Consider the following 16977-nt stretch of genomic DNA (forward strand, 5'->3'; position numbering starts at 1 on the left):
ATTTAAACTCAAAATCTTCATATATTTGTAATAAAATTTTAGACCAACTACAGGAAGTAATAATTTTTTAAAGGTCTTGTTTCCAGTGAATCTGTCTTCTTATCTGTTTTAACAACTTTCCAAAATCAACATTCTAATCACCCCTTTGCTTTTTATTTCCTTGGTTTATTTCTGATTTGATTTTGTGCCTTTTTCTCATCCCAAACAATCCACCAAACTCCAGGGCAACAGCAACTAAATTTAAATCAATCAGTTTTTTTCCTCAAGCAAGGGATACTTATTTTTCTAATATACTAGCTTTTTCTAATATACTCCAGAAAGTATGGTTAAAACAAATAATGATTGAATGCAATATGTGATCAAGGAATCGCTTGATTTAAAGCAGGGGTGTCAAACTCGCATCATCATGGTGTCGTCACGTGACGTATTGCGACTTTTTTCCACTTCGCTAAACCGGGCCTGGGCGTGACCAGCACGTGATGCATCCAGCTTGCGGGCTGGGAGTTTGACAGCCCTGTTTTAAAGTCTATTGAGGACTGAGGAGAGTAGAAATGAAAATCCAGGATTATTTTTTGTCTTGAAAAAAAACTAATTTTGCTTTATTTAAGCATATGTAGGCATAAATATATAACAGGGAATTGTGTGATTTTATTAATCAGTCTAAAATATTTTTGTAAAAAGTTAAAACAGGTTTACTCAATGAAAAGAATAACAAGATTTTTTTTTATCCTGTGATTAATAATTATGTAAGATACCAGCATTTTGTATTAGTGTGGATGCAATTGTAGAGTTCCGGAAAAAAATAGCGAAAATATATTTAGGAACCATATACACAAAGTAATGCACAAGTGGTGTTCAGCATTCTGCAAAAAAAAAAAAGGGAGTTCTTGATTTAGCTTCATATGAACTTTGATGGAAACTTCATGTGAAAACTAAGCTGTGCCATATAATTGACATATTCAAAACCAAGCAAGCAGTTTATGTGCTGGAGGCCATAGATGCTGGTGCTTCTGAGGTACTAAATAGAAGAAAGCCGCTGAAGACAGTGTCATCATCTGGATCTGCAAACAATCCATTGAAAGTTTCTCCTCCATAAGTCTGCAGCCATATCCGATCCCCTTTCTGAAGTTCCAGGACGATTCCTCCAGATGCTTGGTCTTCGGCCCCTTGGTACATGTCTGCAGTGTGGAGCATCCTGTGCTCGTTTTTAACTAGAGCTACCCTCATATTTCTTGAAAAAACAGTGATGTGGTAGGTAAAATAATAGACCCCAGGGATTTGGCAGGTGAACACTCCAGTTTCGGTACTATAATGGTCGAAGCTGTTGTATAAGACTTTATCAAATTTGATGGGAACATTGAGTGGAGGAAATTTAGCGGTAAGGCCCACACTGAAAGCGCTTCTGGCAATAACTGGGGTGCTGCCAAGATTCCCTTTTTCTCCCTGTGCTCCCTTCCAACCCCTTTCTCCCTGATTGCCTTTATTGCCCTTTGGTCCGGGGCCTCCTATCTCTCCTTTAGGACCCACGTGGCCTTTTGGACCGATGGGCCCCCTTAATCCTATTTCACCTTGAATTCCAATTTCACCTTTTTGTCCTTTGGGGCCAATTGGTCCAAGGTCCCCTTTTATCCCTTTCCTTCCCTGTGGTCCTAGCTCCCCCTGTTGACCTTTGTCCCCTACCGGTCCAGGAATTCCTTTTGGCCCGAATTTCCCAGGCCAGCCTCGCTCTCCTTTATCACCTTTGTTCCCTTTTTCTTCAACTCTGCCGTCAGCCCCTAAATGGAAAGGAAAGAGCAGTTAATCTTTTACAGAGTTGTGGAAGCATCTGTCATCTGAGGGAAGAAAGCAGAAATCCAAGATAAAAGGAAAAGGTGTTTGTTATTCCTACATTAGCTAACACAAAACCAAGAGCAGATGAGGTGACTTTGCTTGCCAGAAGGTCACAAAAAGGGATCATATGAGCTCGAGACACTGCAATTGTCATGAATATGAACCAGTTGCCAAGCATCTAAATTTTGATCACATGACCATGGGGATGCTGTAAAGGTTGTAATTGTGATATTCTAATGCCATTGTAACTTTGGTCACTAAGCAAACTGTTGTAAGTTGAGGACTACCTGTATCTATAAAAAAAAACCCTCCCTTTAAAAAGTTTTGAGACAGGTGATAAATTCCTGCTTCTGTGTGCATAAAAGTATTTTTCCAGAACTAATTCCAAAGCACTGGACAAAAACTACTTTATTAAAAACTACCAGTATAACCTCTTGGTCCATGACATCCAAAATGAAATTATGTATCGAAGATTCTACTAGTAGTAGAGTACAGATATATCACTATGCTGTCAGGAAATCAAATATGCTCTCAATATGAATGATACTCTGATAAAATGGTCAAAGTGGACCAAAGTCATGATCAAGCAGTGCATGCTAAGCCTTCCAAACTGCAATGGGACTCCAGTAACTGGCAAGACACCAAAACTGGTATGTTGTGTTTTCTTCTCACAGAGTGAGAAACTTCTGGGCCTCAGCTTTCCTCAACCCAGTGTCAGCATTCCAGGAAACAAACTCCAACTCACAAAACTCCAGGACAAACATCTTCTCAAAGTTCTACTTTATTGAAGTTGTCATACTGGCACATCTGGGAAAACCTGAATCTGGATTTTCCTTCAGTAATTGAAAATCAAAGACTCATCAGCCTGCACCCCTCAGTCTATCACATGGCCCAGTCACCATCCGTCCCAACTTGAGACATCCTCTAACCACTCCTTGTCCAGGTGCAGGATGACATGACCTTGACTGTAAAGAAGAATGCTATTATGTCTAACTGCGTACACTCTAGGAAATCCCCCCTCCCAATTTCCAGGCACAGGAATATGGCAGCGCAGAAACTTCTGGTGCTAATACGGCTTCCAAAGCTGACATCTGTCCCTGCTGGATACTATAAATCTACTATATCTGGAGGACATCAGGCTAGGAAAGGCTGATAGACCCCATTTTCTGGTTTTTTATAAAATTTTATAAACAGACTTGATGGTTGTCAGTTGTTATTTGACTGGTTTTTAAAATTGCACCTCGGACAATTTGTCCATGAGGTTATAATAGTTTAAATAAAAAAATAATTATTGTATAGCTGTTTGATCAACAATCATTATGTTTGTTTTCCTGAAAACAAAGCAGGTACATATTGAAATCAACACCTAATCACAGAACATTACCAGTAGATAAGCACATCCTCATATTTTAGATAAGGCAAGTTTTGGCTCCTACCTGATTCTCCTTTATTTCCATTGATGCCATCTCGGCCTGACATTCCCGGATTTCCTGGGTCACCTAATAGTAGCAAAATATAGCAATTGTTCATATCAATGAGATAACATTCAGAATTTCAAACAGCTACCTTCCTAATTTCACTGAAGTATAAGGAAAAGGAGGCACTGTAGCACAATCAGACTTGCAAGATTTTGTTGTTATAGCCTCTCTAAAGAATAGTTCTAGAATTCCTGTGGAGTTAATTTCTTTGGTCTATATAGCAGAACAGATATCAATAATTAAAGTACAAAGAAAATCAAAGAAAGATTATCCTGTGCTTCATAACTGGCTAAAGCCATCATGGGATGAGTTGGCTTGGGTTTAATGTATTCTGCACACTAAGGTATTGTACTTTCTTCACCATATAATAAGGTATCAGAGTGATATAAAGGATGAATGTATTGGGCTAGACATGAGAGACCGATCAGTAGAAATTTACTGGATGACTTTGAGCCGGTCATTCTGAACCCAGCCTGTCTTAAAAGGGTGTTGTTGTATGACATAATTAGAGGAAATTACAGACACACACTGTTCTAAGTTCTTAGAGAAAAAGCAGGATAGAACTCTGAAAAAAATTGAATAAATAATATTATGGCTTAGTGTGTAATTTGAACTTAGGTAATGATAGTTAATTGAATAAAACATAGTTGAACAAACCATAGTTTAACATTTTGTCTGAATCAGACCATTTTCTCCTTAGGTGATATTAGCATGCATATATGCTTAATTTTGTCACTGGTGGTGACTCTGTATCAATGAGGCATCTCCTGCTTGTGTCAATGAGACAATGCCTTGAATGGCAATACTATAGCTCTAGTATGTACTATTCAGTACATTACCTATGGTGGACCATAAGAATTTATTCCTTGTGACAATAAAACTTGGTTGACATTTATCAATCTGTTAGATAGGGTTGGGACTGTTGGTTTTTTCAGTCACACCCAATCATTCTTCTTTCTTCTAGATGTATATTCAGCATTTGAAAACAAATATAGCTTTCTCTTGATTTAAATGATGTGCCACATTTTTACAACACCTTCATTAACTATTTGGTATGACCTTCAGGAGTCAACTATCAGGCTGCTGATTGACTGTTACAGCTTTGGACAAAGATCAGAATATTCATTATTGAGGATATGCTTTTACGCCTGCTTCAGAAACATTTGCATGCTTCAGAAACATTGCTGAACATACAGTTCATTGCAATAAAGCAATATGATACCTGTGTCTCCCTTTTCACCCTTTGTTCCATCTCGTCCATCTCGTCCTGGTAAGCCATTGTGTCCAGGGTTCCCAGGAATGCCAGGATATCTGTCAACACAGCTGTTCTGTCTTGGCATTTCTTCTGTGCTGACTGCAACAGCCAGCAAAATAATCCAGAGTTTCATCCTATCTAATTTCAGATAAAAGAATCGATATATTGCTGTTTTTTAAAAAATCACTACCTACCACAGTTTGCCAAGTAAATGCTAAACTTGAGTCATCAACAGATATTAGAGTTTCAGTGACCATTATTCATAAGCCTTGAAAATATACTTTTAGTACATCATCCATGCCCAACTTGGTAGCTTCCGAGTGTTTTGAACTTGGAACTTCCATTATCTTCCAGCCAATATGACCAATAGTACCTGCTCGAGGAAGGCTAGCATAGATAATATGAAAGAATAATAGGTTTTATGAAGGAAGTTATTCTAATGTTTGCATTCAAGGTAAGGCTTACCTTTACTTATTGCTGCCCAGCTGGATGTTTTTAGATATATTGTACTTTCCTCCAATGGTTATACATGAAGGGAAAATAAGGATAATCATTTAATTGGTTACTAAGTTCTCAAGAGTGTTTGTTATTCAGTCTTCAGAAATGTTCAATGATTAATGTAGAAATAGATGCCAAGATGTTGATGTGGAATTATTTTAATATTTAAATATTAATCATCAGCAAATTGCCCAACACTGATATTAACTGCACAGCGTTCTATCACCTTCTACATAACGGGGGTTTCAAAGTTATATTGGCTTATGCAGTTGTACTGATCTGTTTCCCTGTATGTATGTTTCCTTGTATGTATGTATGTTTTGAAGGGAAAAATATCTTGTCCCATTTCACTGAGGTGGAGAGCTTTCTTTTATACTACAAAACAGAAAGGAGATAATGGTCAAAAGAATAGGATCATACAAGGTAAAGACAAAACAACTTCCTTACTCTGTTGTCCCAGGATCATAATTTTCCTTCAGAGTAGCCAGTAAACATATCTGGTATTCTATAAAGAGATCTAAATTCATATTATGAGAGAGACTGTTCTAATCAGAAAACTAGACTTTTTTGTCTTGCCAAGATCAGAACTGCTATTAATCTTCTCATTTCACTGAGATAGAACATTAAGAAATACATGATGATGATGATGATGATTGTATGGTGTTGTTACATTAGCCGGGAGATCACAATGCTATTGCAGAGTAGTTTGGCAGCCAATTTATCAGCTATACTGTAGGACACACTTTTGTGCCTCCCAAGGTATGCCAAAGGAGGTAATCTGGCTTTGCACCAGAAAGAAAGTTGAGTGGCTCTTCTTACAACGTAATTGTAGCCTCCCCCACTTGTCGGGAGCCACCTCATAAATGGGCATTGTAACCAGGAAGGTTCACAGCTGGAAGAAATCTGACTTCCTGTACAGATCACTAACCTGTCTCCCCATCGAAGTGGTACCTATCTATTTTATAGTAAAGCTTTTGAACTGTTAGGTGCATGGAAGCTGAGGTGAGTGACAGGAGCTCACCCTGACACACAGTGTTAGGATTTGAACCTCTGGAGTAAGGATCATCTCTAGTGTCATTAGACCACTGAGCTACTGTGCCTCTTTGGGTACCTGATGACTGCATTATATAATGATACCGCATCCATGAAGGATATAACAACCATTTCTCCTTTTGTATTCTCAAAGTCAATAAAATACAAGATAACATGAGAACACAGAATCCTTGACCAATGGATATTCATTTGGCGAGGTCTGATTTAATCAAAAAAATTGGCAATTGTAATAGCATTTCAATGGCTTATTCAAATTCTTTAGAATTTGTTGGTTTTGGTACGGTTCCTCAGAAATCTCTGGAGAATTAAATGGTTTGACAATGAAAATTAGGGGAAGTTGAACAGATCACTTCAAATTCAACAAGAGACTGAACACCTAAAGATAAGGAAAACATTCCTCCTTTGCAATTGCAGGAAATCAGAAGATCAAAGCTGGTCACTTTTATTCCACCAAAACTGAAGTAACATATTAACATTTTCCCCAAAAAGGAAGAGATTTGTTAATAGCTAATCAGCCTCATAAATAAGCAGTGATAGTCTCAAAGGTCTTTTCAAACCACAACTGAACAGTTTTTTTCCTTGAGACAGAACAAAATGTTTTGATTACACAGACAAGCAGTGATAGCATTTTCAGAACACAGAAATCATTTTTTTCAACATCTCTATTGCTCTCTTGTCATTTTAGATATGACAGAAAGCTATCAACAAATGCCTTTGGCAATGATTTCACATTAAATCGTCTTCTAGACTGTTATCAACAGTGAATCAGACACGGTACATTATACTGGTTAATAGAGAAGCTAATAGGGGCATAAATAACACTTTTGTAAATAATTATGAAGCCATTTCTAAACATTAGCTTAGGAGTTAGGTTATTTCTGAACACCAATTTATCATATTCTGTTTACTAATTTTTTTCATATTGATTATTCTATTCTATTCTATTCTATTCTATTCTATTCTGTTTCTGTTTCTGTTTCTATTCTATTCCTATTCCTATTCCGATTCCATTCTTCACCAAGGGTTGCTTTGGATAATGAGATAAGACAGCATTTAAGTTATAACTAAAATAAATAAACACATAAATAACTTTTTAGAAAGAGTGCTCCAGAACTCATCTGAGGGTCAGGTCACAGGTGCAGGATGAAGCAAGACGATAAAAAATAGTGTTGTAGCATTAAGAACAATACCTCCCATTTCACCCAGTGTTCCTCTGTGCCTGACATGTCACTTGTACTATTTCTGAATGGAATGCAGCAAATAGAATATGTATGTGTAACTGAACAACCCATTTTGTTTTATGGTTTACTGTGAATGACCATGTGAAAGCCAACTGAATGGTTTTGGGCCAGTCACTCTCAGCCCAACTCACCTCACAGGGTTGTTGCGGGAAATAGGAGTAAGGATGAGTATTATCAAGTATTGCCATCTTGAGATACTTATAAAATAATAAAGATGGGATAAAAAAAATCTTTAAAAATAGCCCCAAGATTTAGTGGTCCACATCTGATATCAGGAAGCAATGCCTCTTGTGCAAATTATTAGTGGTGAAGTTATTTCTTGGTATTAGTATTAGGCTGATGACAAAGGAGTAATTTTAGTGAAAATTCAAACTGTTCCTCTTCCTTTCCTAGTCACTTTGACACATAAACATATAGTTTAAGTGTAGATTATCAAACAACACACTTGGCTGAATTCACAAAACCCATTAAGTTGCAGATCATAGTATAGAGCACATGCTAGGATTTACATGTCTTGTTTAGGCAAAAGCAATTATGACAATATAACATGTGAATGTAGCAATATTAATGTAGAATGCAGAATGTATACCCCTTTCACTTGAATTGAACATGGCAAATAAGGCACTCTGCATTTCTATGAATATTCACAACATTCTTAAAGTTTTTTTAAAAAAAACAGAAGCAGGCCAAATAAATAAAAGCACGTTCCTTTTGCTTCAATAAAGTCCATTTTTAAATTTTCACTTCATGCACTGTGAAAAATCACACACACAAAATAAACTGCACAGTAACATTTATATAAGACACTGCTGGTAAATGTTATGCACATTAAAATATAAAGTCAGAAGATGATAAATGGAATGTACATTTCTATATACATTGCAGGAAAATACATTTGATATAACATTAGTAATGAAGATAAATCTGGCCAGAGGGATTACACCAAATACATAGCAGGCTGAAGGGCCCATATACACACATTAAATTTCAGGTTCCACAGTCTTTTTAAAATGAAACCATGACCTATGCCTGAAACAAATACAGGTAGTTGACTTATGACCACAAACAAGCCCAACATTCCCATTGCTAAGCAAGACAATCGTTGAGTGAGTTTTGCCTCATTTGTTCACCTTTCTTGCCACAGTTGTTAAGTGAATCTGGTTTCCCCATTGCCTGTTCTTGTCAGAAGGTTGCAAAAGATCATCATATGATCCTGGGATATTACAACTACCATAAATACATGCCAGTTACCAAGCATCTGATTTTTGATCACGTGACAATGGGGATGCTGCAATGATCATAACTGTGAAAAATGATCACAAGTCCGTAAGTTTTTCAGTGCCACTGTAACTTCAAATGGTCATTAAACAATTGATTGAAAGTCAAGGACTATCTGTATAGATGCAGAAAGCACAAACTGTATGAAAGAAAAAAGTCACAGAACACTTGCAAAATAAAATATACCAGCTGAATACTTTGTACACATATTAAATTGATTTCCCCCCCCCCAGCATGCATCCATTATAAACATAGGGAAAAAAAGCAATTGGCAAAAATATTGTTTTATTATGGCTAAGATCCTTTGGCTAGCGCTCCAAGTTAGCATCTAAAATACTATTTTTTTAAAAAAAATGTCCCCACGAACAAAATTTCAGCCGATTTCTTCACTTTTTAAAATATTAAAATACAACTTTTATAGCCAAGGTTTAAGTTAAAAGTTCTGGTTTCTGAAACCCAAACCATGTCTATTTTGCATAATACTTAAGAGCTGTCCATGAATAAGATGGGAATAATACTAACCAAACTTTTCAGTTTAGCATGAGAACATAACCTCTAGTTAACTTATTTGAAGAAAGTAGTGGCACATTAAGTGTTCTGAGCTCAACAGCTTCCAGTCTGAGTTTGAAACAATTGGTTTTTAGTTTAAGATAAGTGTTCCAGACAGAATGTAAATTTTCCAGTGCTGTTTTGACTATTTTGTAGTGTTCTGAACTTGAAACAGTCCCATTTGAATCCAAGACATTTCCAAGATAGTCAGATCAGCTTGGGAAACTTTCATAAATCAGAACAACCCATTTGAACTTAAGACATATTTTGAATTTGAAATATTGTTATAATATAAATTAGTAATGAATCAAGGATTCAGAATTTGGCACTTCTCTTTCTCAAGAGAAGAAGGATGGAGTTTTCTATTTTCCAGTTTATTCACACAAAAAGAACTCTTATTAATCTAGGATTAAATTAAAGATGCTGTGTAAAAATGGTCTTCAGTCTTCATACCAGTTCATTCCCCAGATGCTGTCATACCCAACTAGAATGGCTACTGTCCTGAATTATAGAAAATCCTATAAAACCAGGGACTCTAGGATTTCACAATATTTAATATGAGAATTCTAAAACCATGGATGTGGGTAATCAATTTTGTTCTTTATAATAATTTCTATTTGCACCCTCTTGTGGCAAAGACTTTGGAAGGCATCTAAGAAGTTAAACCAAGCAACAATCAAATCCACTTTTCTGAATGTAGGGTGGAATTGGTACACAGCTTTAAAATCAATTATACTATTTAAAATTTGAAATTCTGATCAAGCCAAGTTTGGAAAGTTGGAAACAAAACATTCTGAAATGTACTTTAATTTCCAGATAGACCAGAATCAGGTTTAATTAGTTAACTTTGCATGCTCATTTTGCCTTTGTGTTTCTGAAATGAGAGTTGTGTACTATTAGCAGTATATTTTTGAAATCAGGGTTTTTAAATCTAAGAAAATTGAAATTTCTAGGGAAAAATTATAGAGATTCATATGCTTTGGGTAAGGGATAAGGTGAAAAGTAGAAAACCTGAGAACGAATACAAACCTTGACTTGGCTTTTCAGAATTTAAACAGCAGATGACTCAGGAAGTGTTAGGCACTTAATTTGTTAGGATAAATAGCTTACAAGGGTTCTTGCAGTAATCTAAACAGTGATCATTCCTATCAGAACTTTGTAGTATTCCAGGCCAAATTATTGTTAATATTGAAAAAAACTAATAATTTATCTCTCTTCAAATATTCTTGCAAGCTACAAAAACTTTTCTTTCATCCAGTACACAATTAGGCTGCAAAAAGCTAGCTAACAGGATTATATGAATGGTATGATTTCCTTCTTTGCAACATTTGAGGGGTTTCTGAAGAATGTACAGTAGTATCAGTGCATCTGCAAACAAATTCAATGAATTCTATTCTATTCATTTCAGCCACAAAATCTAATACTTACTGGAAAAGGAACCACAAACAGAGAATAGAGGATGTTGTTTTAATCTTCTCTTGTCTAGACAAAATAGTAGCTATCCCTCACTTCTTTTTGTCCTGAACTAAGAGTATCAACAGAAACAGAGGTCTCTTCCTGTAAATATCAATAGCAGTCCCTCCCTCTAAACAGGGTAAAGAGAACTTAAGCATGTTTAACAGATCTTTCTGGGGAGGACATAGAATAAATTAAAAAGGGGAAGATGATCTTCCTGGAAAGAAATATGGCTATGATTAGGAATAGAAAACTTATGTCTCATATTCTCAAAATCACAGTACTGAAGTGTGGCTGCAAACCACCATAAGTAAAATACTGTGACATTTAGATGTTTGGTGGTAAATAAAAGGAAACAGGTATATTAAACTTTCAACATGCATCTATGAAGAAAACTTTTGCCCAATTCTCAATCTGCCAAAATGATAAAAAAATCCACTTGTCTTCTGATGACATCACCTCATCCTAACCAGACCCCCTACAACGCTCAGCTACAACAAAAATTATTTTAGCATAATGAGCCCCAAACCAAAAAATATATTAGCCATCTACTAATATATTATAGACTTTTGTTACAAGTCCCAGTTGTTAAGACACAATTTTAAGGGCACATTTTAAAAATATGAATTTTTCAAAAATTAAAAATGTTCATTTTAAGGGAATGAACTGAGTTACTAAGATGGTTTACACATGACTAAGGGAGTCACATATATAATTTCTCATTAGGCATGTTTTCCTTCATTGGGGTCCCCAAACTGCAGACAAAAATGTTCTTGGAGATCATGCATTGAACAGGAGGTAGGTCTAGCTGGCCCCCAAGATGGATGGAAACGAATTAAGGGGAGAAGCAACCTAGAACTAAGGAGAAATTTCCTGACAGTGGGAACAATTAATCAATGGAACAGCTTCTCTTCAGAAATTGTGGGTGCTCTAGCATGGGAGGTTATTAAGGTTGGACAGCCATTTGTCTGAGATTGTATAGGGTTTCCTGCTAGAGCAGGAAGTTGGATTAGAGAATCTCCAAGTTCTCTTCCAACTCTGTTATTCTAAATGATGCAAGACAAATTCAAATGGCCTTGCATAGCCATTTTACCTTGTGCATTCATTCAGTACTTATTCTTGCAAAACATATGGCTGTTCAAACCAATTAGGCAACTAAAAAGATAATGAACTGGGGATCATTACTGCATTAAAAAAACACCTTTGGCTAATATCAAAAGCAAGTATGAACAGCACGATTAACAATTGAGCATCAAAACCATTTTAAGGCATTGTCCCCCTGGCTGAGTGCCTTTCCAAATAAATTAAAATTTCAGCTTCTCTAACCCAGTGCCAATGCTATTTTGGAATTAGATTCAAAATCCAGCATACCTGGAGGGAAGAAGGCCTGTTTTGAAGGATATGTTATGCTATGTACAGAGGCATATGTAGCATGCGTGTTAATAAAACTATCTGTTCATATTTAAACATTCTTGTTAGTAAAAACATATGGATGTGTATTAAAAATGAAGATGTACCAATTCCTTTCAATATATCTATAAAATCAATCAGAGCTAATCTGCACCTTTTGCTAGCATTTTCATTGTATCAGTTTTTATTGTATTTTGCTGAAGCTGTCAATTGTTAAAAATGATTATAACACTATAGGTGTGTGCTGATATATAATAAAGTTGTCCAGTTGTGTCCGACTCTAGGGCACGTTGCTCATCTCTGTTTCTTGGCCGAGAGCGCCAGCATTGTTCTGAGGACATTTCCATGGTCATATGGCCAGCATGACTATATGCCAAGGCACATGAAACACTGTTACCTTCCCACTGAAATGGTACCTATTTATCTACTCACATTTGCATACTTTTGAACTGCTAGATGGACAGGAGCTGGAACAAGTAACAGGAGCTCACCCTGTCATATGGCACTCGGGTCTCAAACCTGGGCTGTCAGCTTTCCAACTGAAAAGTTCAGCATCTTTAACTGCTGAGCCAACGTGCCCCCAATATGTACATACAATGATATCTTTGGAGCTACTGAATCTCCCTAAGTTCAGTCTTTAATACTGAAGCATGTCTGTTGAAGTAAAGACTGCAAAGTGTTGCAGTTTAACTGGATGGCAACCTCTCCTAGCTATATCTGCTCAGAAGCAAGTTACAATGAAATAACAATTGTTTACTTTCTAAATTTCTATTGAGGAAAGGACTCAAATGTGTGTTTTACATTTTAGCTTACCTAGTTGAAGCCATAGTTCTTCATATAGTTCTTTCTTTTGGGTCAAGCTGGCTAAGAAATTGTAGTCCACCCTATTTAGGAAAGGCTGATACTTTTATTAAACGAACCCTCCCAAAACCCCTCAACCCTTGTAACAAAAAATATTAAAATCCCTGAATTTGTTTTTGTTGTCATAAGTTGCTTACGCATTACTCTGAGCTGTAGTTTTGTTAACCATGGTTTAAATCAGGATTGGTTGAGTATGCTCAACAGACTGAGGCATGAGACATGGTTTACAAACTACAGACCCTGGGTTACTATAACAAACTAAATTGAACACACCCATTATGGGTTAGTGCTAATTACAAATCACATACTCACCCTATTTTCAAGATCCAGTGTTTTACTCTAAGCATTAGCAATGTTAAGACTACAACAGAGAGGGTGACCAAGAGCGTGCCATAAACCCTAATTAATGGCAGTTGTCTCAAAGGAGGGTATTTTTTAGCAACCCCAAGATAAAAAACAATTTCATTTCACAGAAGAGAACAAACCAAATCAAAACAAGGACATATCATTTTAATAGTCTATAAATAGGCCGTGTTTCTAACCAGGTTTAATCAAAATTCATTTCTAATGTCACCAGATGGTCCTAGCGTTGGATACTCTTAACATAAGCCAAAGAAATAATTGCTAAGCCTCTTCTGGCTTGTTTGATGCACATAAGAGCAACCACATAAAAATATCATGTTGGAACTTGCTTAAAGTCATTTTTGTAAGAAACCCGCAAACCAGATGGAATGAGAACTTTTATGGGATTGAGTAAAAATTCTCTCAGGTTGCTTTTTCATATCGTTATCTTTGTATAGTTGCACTCCTAAAATTTAAAAGGAAATACTTTTTTTTTTCATAAAGTACAAGCAGGCACACTGGAAACCAATGATGCAGTTTTCATGGATTCAAGAACCAAAGATAGCAAAATGAAATCCTTTTCTTGATTAATAGAAATGCATACAGCAAAACACCGTTTTTGGTAACACTCCACCCTGAGTCCAAGTGGGACTTTCTTCATATAAAAATACATGTTCATATATTTATGTCACTGATTTCACATTTTCTTCCTTTTGCCATGAATGTGCCTTAAGGAAGTCTAAGTCTCATTTAACAGAAGAACACAGCAAACAAAGACAAATAGGAAGAACTAAGCAGTTTTCTTAGTACCAACAACTTGATGATGTAAGAGCCATAGGAACGATGAAACTACCTTTGCCAAATTCTGCACAAAGGTGGAGACGCTATCTTTCCAGTTTTTAAATTTGGCCAATCCATTCCCTGTTAAGACTGTCAAAATGACTTAAAAGTTTTGAACCATTCCTTTGGTACAAGGGTGACAATATATGTACATGGCATTTTCTGAGAGAGCAGCAATTTGCTACTGTGGTCAAGTGGCAACTCTTCCATCAGTCTGTTTATTGATTCAGGACCACATCCATTTCAGATCATTCACTGCCTCCTTCAATAAACCAAGTCTTCTTCATGTTGCTCAATGAAGGTTAAGGTGGAAAAATCAGAAATGAGCCCACATCTTCTCTCCAGGGCAGAATCCAGGTTTTCCAACTGGACCAACAAAAGCTTTTGTTGGCAAATTGTTCCCCTTTTCCGGATGGCCTCTCAGGCCATGGAAGTTGGGCTGTTCATTTCTTAAATGGTGTCAGTTTGTTAAAAGTGTGCCAGAAAAGGGATGGTTTTCGCTTTGGTTCTGCGAGGGAAAACACCTGCTGCTGTGGAATACTAGTGGGCACTGTGATGTGACGCTGATGGATAGGATGCAAACTCTGGAGTAGTGGTGGCACTGAGCATCCATTATAGCTGACACCTGTAGAAGGAAAACAGTATACAGAGATTATAATTCAGGAGTTGTTCACATGACACTTTTTGCAATTCATCAGGGAATAGGAATCTGAGGCCAGGGGCAATCTCACCATTAGGCAAAATTCCAAGGACTACACAGGATGCATGGTGAATTGGAGCCAACTCCCTTTGAACTCATTATGCCTAAACTGGCTAAGTAATTTGCTACCTAAGTGATCATTGTATCACACTGAGGACCCAAACATAACCGGCAATAATAATAGTGTTAAGAATGGGAGTATACAACAGACAGAGAAAAAGATGTCAGAGAGCTGGTGAGGCAATGGGAGGTCCTCTTTTCTACTCAAGCAGCAGTCTTCTCCTACCTCAAATAGCATGTTTTTGAGACACTATTGTTGTCTCTAATTTTCCTGAAACAAAAAGAGGCTGAGATACATATAGCAAAGCATAGGAAAATCTAACCCCTTGGATCTATACTGCCTGGTCTATGTGCCACCTCTTTATACACTTAACACCCAAGAAAATAGCATTAGTCATCTGAAAGGAAATGTATGTTGAGTCTTTTGGTCATGGTGGGGGATGATGATTAAATATTTACCTTTCATTTTCCCATGTCTTGACTTCCGCGCATTTTGCATTGCTTGCTTCTTTTGGTTTTCTGAGATTTCCATTCCTGCATTTGAAGGATAAATGGTACAAATTTCAATGCTGTTTCAAGAACCAGAGTGCAATATGTTGTTAAAGCAAAGTTCAATTAAAAAGCATCACTTGAGTAACAATTAGCTAATGGATCTAATTTCAACAGAGGAGACACATGTCACTTGTGAAACACAAGTAATAACAGAGCACAGACTCTACACACAGGAAAGCTCAGTTTCAATTCTCAGCATCTTCACAAGGATAACTTCTGAGAAACAGAAACAAGCCACTGACATTCAGTGAGGAGAATGCTGAGAAAACAGACAAATGGTTTGATTCAGAACAATGCAGATTTGTCAGTCCAGAACTGTTCCACCAAAATGACATACTGTAGATAAGGGACCATCACAAGGAATTATTCCTAACAAATCTGAATCTGATGTTTTCAGTCTTAATAGTATATAATACTATATTTAAAAGGGTTTTGTAACTTAAAATTAAATGTATATACCACCTCTGGGTAGTTTCCACTGATACCAAAACCGTATCAGAAATAAACAAAATATTACATCTTGGATTTAATAAAAATATCAGTAAGGCTATACTTATTGATGGAACAACTCTAACCACAAATCATAGCCAAATTAAAAATTCATAAAGGTTTACACAATAATGCTACAATCTCACAATCCTTGGGCTACATCATGAATATTTTTGCTATAGCTTTGTTGATTTCAGAAGGTAGGTTACAAGACCAGTGAGAGAGACTGTGCAATGGGAAAATATTCCAAATTTCCAATTCTAGTGATTTCAGTTAGCAAAAGATAATACTTGCCCATTTCTTTGTCTTCTTGCACTCGTCTCCTCTCATTTGCACAAGCCTCCAGCCACTTTTTTTTATCACCTGGCTTTTTCCCACAAAATAGGTGAACTTCTTCCGTAGCGTTATTTACAATTTTGAAAGCATTTTTTACAGAGATATTGAAGTCTTTGTCTTTGCCATCCTCAATGTCTACCACCTCCATTTCGTCCATGTCCATCCGGCCTTTGTAATACAACATGTCCCTTCTCAATAAATCTTTCTTACAGAACACAAGCTGATGGTCAAAAAGAAAGAATGTTCTTTGCTGACTCTTGCCTTGTTTGGAGATTTTTGTCAATTCTCCCGAGTGGATTAATTCAGAGCTTTTGCCTAAGATGTCTTGCCCCTACAGCATTCGTAAAAAAGAAAAAGAGATACTAAACTTTATCAGCACTGAGAATGACATTAGATAAATAAGTAATTCTTCTTCTATTCATCTTTATTATATGGCTTAGTCTCCAATATGATAGCTACCAATCCTGAACTACTTGCAGAGGTGGTATTCAGCATGTTCTGGCCAGTTCTTGAGAACCAGTAGCGGAAATTTTGAATAGTATGGAGAACCAGCAAATACCACCTCTGACTGGCCCTGCCCCCATCTATTCTCTGCCTCCCCGGTCCCAGCTGATCGGCTGGGTCTTCTTTTGTTGCCCTGCACAGGAGAACGGAGCTGGAAAGCAGGTTAGTAGGGTGGGGAGGGAATGGGATTTTGCAGTAATCTTCCCCCAGGGGGTGGGGAGGGAATGGAGATTTTACAGTATCCTT

The 16977-nt window shown here is 36.8% G+C and overlaps 2 protein-coding genes across 4 annotated transcripts in view; both read right to left on the reverse strand.

Annotated features, from left to right (window-relative positions):
* Positions 1-759: 759 nt before the first annotated feature.
* LOC113441734 (uncharacterized) lies at positions 760-4696 on the reverse strand. The gene is made up of 3 exons (XM_026708882.2): positions 4531-4696; positions 3267-3329; positions 760-1775 (listed from the first exon to the last, which is right to left on the reverse strand). The coding sequence occupies exons 1-3, from the start codon at positions 4694-4696 to the stop codon at positions 979-981; spliced, it is 1026 nt and encodes a 341-aa protein (XP_026564667.1). The 3' UTR covers positions 760-978.
* Positions 4697-8131: 3435 nt separating this feature from the next.
* The window catches only part of SPATA13 (spermatogenesis associated 13), a 90642-nt gene continuing 81796 nt past the window's right edge, over positions 8132-16977 (reverse strand). For all 3 annotated transcript variants that reach the window (XM_087937159.1, XM_087937158.1, XM_026708791.2), the window contains 3 exons: positions 16186-16558; positions 15310-15384; positions 8132-14715 (listed from right to left, as the gene is read on the reverse strand). In XM_087937159.1, the coding sequence (XP_087793285.1) occupies positions 14534-14715; positions 15310-15384; positions 16186-16558 (630 nt within the window). In that variant the 3' untranslated portion in view covers positions 8132-14533. The remainder of the gene's footprint in view (positions 14716-15309; positions 15385-16185; positions 16559-16977) is intronic.

This window comes from Pseudonaja textilis, chromosome 7 (genome assembly GCF_049901715.1).
Source record: "Pseudonaja textilis isolate UNSWEBS1 chromosome 7, rPseTex1.2, whole genome shotgun sequence".
Classification (NCBI taxonomy): Eukaryota; Metazoa; Chordata; class Lepidosauria; order Squamata; family Elapidae; genus Pseudonaja; species Pseudonaja textilis.

Coding starts and splice junctions, on each gene's coding strand:
- LOC113441734 (XM_026708882.2), bottom strand. CDS start 4,696: ATGAAACTCTGGATTATTTTGCTGGCTGTTGCAGTCAGCACAGAAGAA. Junction 3,330..4,530: donor GGGTGAAAAGGGAGACACAG/GTATCATATTGC, acceptor TGCTACTATTAG/GTGACCCAGGAAATCCGGGA. Junction 1,776..3,266: donor TGGAAATAAAGGAGAATCAG/GTAGGAGCCAAA, acceptor CTTTCCATTTAG/GGGCTGACGGCAGAGTTGAA.